The sequence below is a fragment of the Nannospalax galili genome, unplaced genomic scaffold, assembly GCF_000622305.1.
Source record: "Nannospalax galili isolate Female #2095 unplaced genomic scaffold, S.galili_v1.0 scaffold1424, whole genome shotgun sequence".
In the NCBI taxonomy this organism is placed as follows: Eukaryota; Metazoa; Chordata; class Mammalia; order Rodentia; family Spalacidae; genus Nannospalax; species Nannospalax galili.
Window position 1 is genome coordinate 113,859 of NW_008350786.1, and position 8,006 is coordinate 121,864.

General features: G+C 40.0%; 1 protein-coding gene across 2 annotated transcripts in view; it reads right to left on the reverse strand.

Annotated features, from left to right (window-relative positions):
- Positions 1–2,291: 2,291 nt before the first annotated feature.
- The window catches only part of Usp46 (ubiquitin specific peptidase 46), a 76,139-nt gene continuing 70,424 nt past the window's right edge, over positions 2,292–8,006 (reverse strand). For both annotated transcript variants that reach the window (XM_008847975.3, XM_029570870.1), the window contains 2 exons: positions 6,498–6,576; positions 2,292–5,602 (listed from right to left, as the gene is read on the reverse strand). In XM_008847975.3, coding sequence (XP_008846197.1) covers positions 5,501–5,602; positions 6,498–6,576 — 181 coding nt within the window. In that variant the 3' untranslated portion in view covers positions 2,292–5,500. The remainder of the gene's footprint in view (positions 5,603–6,497; positions 6,577–8,006) is intronic.

Here is an 8,006-nt window from a genome sequence, read left to right on the forward strand (position 1 = left end):
TTGAAGACTCTCTAGCTTATTTTGGTTGGTCCGGATAGGTTCTAATCATTTAGTAATAATATAACAAGATTTTTGGAAATAAAATATTTGACTTCATTTTTTTTATTTTTAATCATGCACACGTGTGTGTGTGTGTGTGTGTGTGTGTGTGTGTGTGTGTGTGTATGTGTAAATGAGGGTACCCTCAGAGGCCAGAGGTACTGGATCCCCCTAGAGCTAGAGTTACAGGCAATGCAGGCAATTGTGAGCTGCCTGACATGGGTACTGGGAACTGAACTCACACCTTCAGCAAGAGGAGAGAGAGACCACTCTGAACCACTGAGTTGCCTCTTTAACCTCAGAGAGTGATTCCTTTACCTTAAGATTAAAAGGTAAAACACTCCAATCCATTGATGAAACATAATGGATTTATACTTTCTTGGATTTTAATTTATTTATTTTATATGTATGAGTGTTTTACCTGCACATATGGACATGCACCACATGTGAAATACCAACAGAGGTCAGAAGAGGGTGTTGGATCCCCTGGAACTGGAGTTACAGATGGTTATTAGCCTCCCTGTGGGTGCTGAGAACTGAACCTGGGTCCTCTGCAAGAGCAACAAGGGCTCTTGACTGCTGAGCCATCTCTCCAGCCTCTACACTTTATTTTTAAGAGCATATTGTCCACAGAAGGAGCTACAAAGGCTAAGGCAATACTAAAAGCAGACAGGGAAAAAAGTAGGCCTGAGAAGAGCAGGACTGCTCCATGCCATGGAACCATCTGCAGAACACCCACAACAAATGCTACTGCCTTCCCTGTTCATGGCATTTCTACAACTTACCCGAGTGCTTTTCCACAAAGACTTTTCTTCTAAGGCAAGAAACAAGGAGAACTTTATCTGTTTATACCTTTCTATGTCTCAACTGCTATCTCATGTGTTAAACAATCATTTAAGAATCCCTCCATCTGTGGTATCTCTAGGAAAGGAAGGTAGTCTGTTTTGAGTACTGTGCCTGAAATAAAAATTTTCCCTCAAGAAAAGTGACTCAGCAAATGTTATTGCTGTGTGTTAATATAAGCAATGGAAAGGGGAGACCACTTTCTGTTAATAGTGTTTTAGGCATCAATGAAAAGAAGGGGGTGTTGGATGAAGAAAGCTTCTCACGTTCCAGAAATGGTTACCTGGGTGGCTTGGTGGTGACAGGCCTACTGTTTGGAAGCTCATTTGACAGAGGGTGAAAAATGAGGCCTAGAGCAGTAAATCTCACTCCTGAGAAGGTCTTTTCCTTTGGTTGTCCTGCAGGTTCTGTGACTCCCAAAAGCCTCTGTTTAACTCAGTCAGGTTCAAGCACATTGGCCCAAATGAAGATGGCAGGAACAGGTAGACTTATCACTGTTACCCCTGCTTCTAGTCTGTAGGATTGACTTTCCACAATCAGATCCAAGCATGGATGCCAGTTACAATCTCTGCTTCATACATGGACCCCTAGAAGTCACTGGCTGGGAAGAAAAGCCCTGGATGTGATAACTATGGGCTTCACTCTAAGACCACAGAGCAAGGCCTGGACCTACCACCTTCTGGGTATGGAAGGGTCCTCACCCAGCTTAGATGTCTAAGGCCAGGGACCCTACAAGTCAGGCCAGAAAGCCCAGGGCTAGGAACCAGGGCTGACTAGACCTCAGAGCTGGAAGCCACATCCTTATTTTAGGAATAAATTGTGTTTCATAACTAGTAAGACGAGGAGCTCATTGTGATGTTTAATTAGCTAAATTCTTGTCACTGGTTTTCTCAATAAGCTAGTTCCCTGGTTTCTGGATTCTGCTATCTTTCTTACACAAAATAAGCTATATCATCTCCAGAACACTGATTTTTATGAACCTTGACAGTAGCACTGCCTTTACAGAGTACAATAAACAGAATCTTCTTTACATTTCTACAGCCTCAAAATTAAATTGAGAATGATTCCCTCTGACTTGCCACTGACTCACACATGATGAAAAGGATCTATGGTCCCCATGTGTACCAGCACATCCATATCTTTCTCTCGCAAGAGAATTCCTATTTTATTTATTTTTCTTGCAAACACTTTGAGGCAGAGTGTTAAAGTGATAGAAATTTCATGAGATTGACATTATTGCTTAAAGTGCTTGAATTGGTTACATTTTATATATATATAAAAAAAACAACTAAGATACAGATTATTTTAAATAAAAACTACAATTTTTTTAAAGCAACAAATCAAGTGAAAGCCACACACATACAGCAACTATTTTGGTTACAGAAATAGGAGCCCAGAATAAATTAATGTAATACTAGAAAACAGAAATTTAATTAGGCAGAAAAATAGGCAATAATTTTCTCTGACCCATGCCATTTGCATGAGCTAATCACAATGGTGCTGGCAAATGCTTTGACCAGGTAACAGCAAACCAGGGGAAACATTTAGTGCACAGTATTTTAATACACATGAATATACAAAGTTGATCAAAATGAAATGTTTAGAGATAAAATCCATCTGTAATAAAGCTACACTCCAGTATCTAAAATAAGCCCTAAGCGCCAGTTAGAACAGTTCCTAGTTTCATGGGCATGCCCATGAAATTAAGGGTCCCCATGGAAATAAACGCATAGGGACTGTTTCTGTCATTTTCCATTTTATGTTAAATCCAAAATATAACCAGGCCATAAAACCAAAAGGGAATGGCTTCCTATTCAAACCTATTCACACCCTGATTGTTTTGTTCCTGGCTCACTTCAAAATCAGTCCTCTTCATGTTGCCTTGGAATGGAAAACACATCAACATAACAGGACTGTATATCACCATTTTACCCAAATTCGCTTTTAAACAAAAGACTTGAGCACACTGTACCATAATCTAAATGCTAAACAGTGAGTAACCAATAAAGCAAACATTCCATTTTTTTAAGTGTAGAACACTTGTAACCTATTTTTAAATACCCAGCAATTAGAAAAATACAGCAGGCCTATGCACTCCTGCTGCTAAAAAGAACCATCCCCCCCCCATGAGGGGCTGCTGCTGGGTCTTTGTGCTATCGCTGTGACAACAGAATGGCTCACATATCATACCACCATCCTCTGCTGGATGCTAGGAATGAGGGATAAGTTAGAACATGATTTCCCAACATAAAAATGATGGGGGGAGGGATGACATAGCTGCCTAGTGTTTGTTTTGTTTACTGAAGAAGTAAGTGATTTCCAAATAGTTCTGAATCTTTAAAAATTGATGGAGTATTGATGGAGAATGTGCTTGGTTTTAGTACAACCTTCTTTCCTGCACCACACAGCCATTTGACTCCTTGTGCAATTTTTTTCCATACTTATCCTTTTCTACTCCAAAAATCTATCCACAATACTGAATTTTAATTTTCATTTTTCTATTAAAAGCAAAGATTTCAGTTAAAGTACTGAGGAAAACTTTACATGCTACAAAAAAAAGGGAAAGAAAAATAAAATATGAGCTGAAACTGTAACAGCATTGAAGGCTTCCAGTTGAAACACTGTTGTCTAATAAATTAGCTTCAAGAGTTTTTTCAAGATAATTTTAATAGTTTTTCTCTTATGAATCAATTCCAAATATATTAGAGATCAATCATCATTCTCTTAACCTTTGTAACTTGCAATCAAGTATTTGGGCTCTGTGTGGTACAAACATTTCTCTACATCAACGACCTTCATTTGGAAAGCGCCTCTTCTTAAAGAACAAAGGCTCATTTCCCAGGTAAGTAATTAATACATATGTTTCATGGAGGGGAAAAAAAGACAAAATATTTATAAATACGAATTTGCCTCTCACCAAGGTAAGGTACATTTTCATCAGTTGCATAAAACAATAGTATGAGGATCACCCTGTTTTGGCTTCTCCAGTGAAGAGTAGAACATTTCACTTCAAGCATGGACAAATGAAGTATTGGCATGCTTAGGTTCTGAGCAAGAAACAGTTCAAGATATTTCAAAAATAAGAAATCCAGTTTTCATCTAGATAAAGTGCTATCCTCTTCATTGTTGCAAAATGGCCACTGACAGTTTCAATTTCAGTTTTAGTTCACATTATGCCAAGAGTTTGCATGTTTGCTCGCTGATGTGTTAGGTAACAACATAACATGTTCACAGTATATTTGAGTGTATGGAAGTCAACTGATGACCCCCAAAGCCAAGATCTGTGACTCATAGCATCTGTAGGAAATTCAAAACCAGCTGAACGGTAAAACACCAAATTGACCCTTTTAAGAGAAGGTACCAATATTCAAATGCTCTAATAAATACATACATAACAAAAGTGAAAAGTAGTGAGATGAGGTTCTTCCAAAAACTCTCTTGTCAAGCATTCTAGGTATCGGAGCCAGAGAAACAGTCGCCATCTTGTTCCTCCCTCCACCCACCCCCCAACACTTCCTGTGACTGCCTCACACCCAGCTCACTCCAGCATTCCCTCCAGGGAGGGTTTGTTTTAGCCCTGGGACTTGCCAGTGCCTCCGTAAACAGACTGAGTATGTTTAAAAAAAAAATTAAGCTGTACAATCTGCTGATGGTGGTCAAGGTGTAGAGCTTTTGCTACTCCTGATCCAGGATGTCAGTGCTGACCGGCTAATGGGAGTTACGCCAAGGCAGTCAAGATGGGGTCTCAGCCCTGAGACCACAGACTGCAGAACATCAGCAGGATTGGAAAGATGACTTGGAAACTTTAGCAGTGCCAGATATAGGATAAATACAAATACAACTACAGGACCTGACAGAAGAAAAATGTCACCCAAAATGAGTTATTTTCCTGAAACTTGGGTTTTGGTAGAAAGATAACAAAAGCAACTTTGCACTGTCCACAAAAACTTCCTCTTGGCCTTGCCTGCCCTGAGCTCCATAACATCTTAGCCCCTGGAATTCGAATGGCTAGGTAAGCACAGCCCAGTGCCAACACTAGCCACCACAAACAGCTCTTCACCCTCTTCCACTGTGAAGGATGAATATTTCAGTATCGAGGTCACTCACTTCTAAACATTTTCACTTTCACAAACTTAAAGCTATAGTTGCAGCCCTAAAAAGTGAGCATCTACCTACCCAATCCTTCTGTCAGAAGAAGCTGACAAGCTAACAGTGGGAAGGAAGACTTCCAAGGACACGTTAAAGGAATGCATGGGAAGGACATCCCAGAAATCACTTAGGAAGTCCAGCAAACACTCAAAATGGACTGCGACATTCATAGGAAACGTCATTCTAATTGAGCCAGACACAATGAGTGGCAGAGCCTTCACCCAAACCTTAAAAATTAGCAACTGTTATTCATATAAATCTTACTGATTGCAGTTAACTCTACCTCAGACCAAAATAAACCCAGGAGTAGTGCTACATGTAGAAGCACAAGGGAAGGAAGTTTAACATGGTCAGACCAGTGAAAATCGGAGTGATTACATTAGTGGACCACTGGGGAAGGTCTGCAGACAAACAAGGTAATAGTGCTTTGAATATTTTCCCCCACTTGGATTAGCCCCAAGTCCTTCAGTTATTCTCTTGATTGATAGAATAAAATATATCCAGATTCTGAATTTTTTGATATATCTGATGTCAGGCCATAGAATTCTTCAATAGCTTGAGCATCTATTTTCTGCAATGAAAGAAAAAGAAAATGATGCAATTAGTTACTATGATTCATGAGAAAACAAACTCGAAAATGTAAGAAACCTGAGTTGGTATAAAGCCACAATCGAACTTTTGTTTTGTTTTGTTTGGGGGTTTTTTTGTCTTTTTTTGAGATGGGGTCTTCCTGTAGCCCCAGCTGGCCTGGAACTTGTACACCAGGCTGGGCTTGAACTCACAGAGATCTGCCTAACTCTGCCTCTCAAGTGCTGGGATTAAAGGTGTGTGCTACCACACCAGGCTCACAATCAGGAACTTGATTTGACAGATATAAATTCCTGGGGAAGTAAACAACTGTTTCATCTTATAATAATCATAGATGGATACGCTTTGCAAAAGCTAGGAATTCTACCTTTCAGGTAGCAAACTGAGGGGTCTGGGAGTGATCTCAAGTCTTTCAAGCCATCACAGTTCATTTTCTATAGTGTTTATTCTAAGACAGTGGCCCTAGTGGGTTAAAACAGATTTCGCTTTTTTGAGTATGAATTCATTGCATGCTTGGCTGTAATATAAAGACTTCCAGGTGCAACAGAGTAAAAGAATACATTTTAAGAATCAATAAAATAAAAATTCATGTCTACATAGTGAGTTCCAGGACAGCAGGGGCTACAGGGAGACCCTGTCTCAACCCGCTCCCCCCAAAAAAGAAAAATTCATTAGAATAAAAGAATCTAAATAGAACTCTGGTTTATTACTCGCCCTGTATCAGAGACATGGTGGGAAACTGGACTCATTTGAGTTCTATGGAGGCACAGAGATTTAAAAATGGTAGTCTACAGTGGATCATTTAACAACAGTCACAGTCCCACACATGCCCAATCCCATCTCTACCCTCTGCCTATGTGAGAATAATCTGTACCAACCTCTACAATGTCATCATCAAATAAAAGCCAGAAGCCATGACTTTTCACAATGGTAATATAATGCCCACGGTTAGGACCACTGGAAAAGAACAGATAAGAGAAAGTTAGCAGGTAAGCATTTACTTCCTTATAAAACTCTGCCCAACAGTGGCTCACTATAGCAAAAATCTAACGTCATCAAGTATAGACAACACAATGGCACAGACCTGTACTCTGAGCAACTCAGACACTGAGGCAGGAGTTCAAATCCAGCCTGGGCATTATAGAGACAGGCTGTCTCCAAATTAAAAGAACTCTGGAAAAGTGTCTGTCTAGATTCACAATTTAAGACTGAGCTACTAGGGAGATAGAGATATATGAAAGGGATGTCTTCTAATGGCTCACAATCCAGTGGGTAAAACAGACATTCATTAATATATACTGTATGCTTTACTGTGTGCCAGAAAAACAGTGACCAAAACAAAGTCCTCATCTCTCAGGACTTGGTGCTATAGGTTTGGATATGAATACCAAAGTTCATGTGTTACACACTCAGTTCTCAAGGCAACAAGAGCTGAAAGGTAGAACCTTTGTTTCTGGTTTAGTTCTTGTTTTGTTTTGTTTGTTTTTGAGAAAGAATTTCGATGTGCAGAGAAGGATCACCTTCAACTCAAGGACCTTCAGCCTCATGAGAGTGGGTTTGTTACAAAAGTGAGATCAACCTCCTTTTTCCTGTTTTTCTTGCACTCTCCCATGTGATACCTTCCATCATGCCCTGAGGTGGGGAAACAACCCAACTCAGATGCAGTTTCTGGACCCTGAACTTCCCAGCCACCAGAACTAGAAGCCACATAATCTGTTACTATAGGTTACTCAAACTAGTATTTTGTCATAGCAATACAAAAGGGACTGGGACTTTTGGGGGTGGGGGTCAGATAGGCAATCAATGAACTAAACCTAGAAATACATGGTCATAAGTGCATGAAGTAGAGTACAACAGGGTGCTGCGAAAGCATTTCTTGATAAGCAACAGTAAAAGGGGGGCTTGCTGATATGTGTGACCTATGAAAGCAATGAGGTGGGGTGGGGGAGAAAAGTCATGTGACTGTATGATGGAAGTTTCAGAAATAGTAGAATACAAATACACAGGCCTAGGGCAGGGATCAGAGCAGCTGGAGCTAAATAATCAGAGGGTAGGGGAGTTGAGGGGAAAGGCACAGGCCTTTCCTGAACATACTGCAGTGGCTACGGTTTTTGTCTTTGCACTGAGGATGCTAGGAAGATACCGGGGAATTCTGAACAGAGACCTGATCTAAATTTCAGAAGGATGCTAGCAAGCCAGAATATCACACACTATACAAAAACATAAAAAGTCATACTACATAATAGATTTGCTCAAAACAGAGATTTTAATCCTAAATCTAGGATTTTTTTTTAAATACACCACTAAATTTGAAAAGCTGAATTCTATCCCCAGTATCACTCTGTGTGTGTGTATGTGTGTGTGTGTGTGTGTGTGTGTGTGTGTGT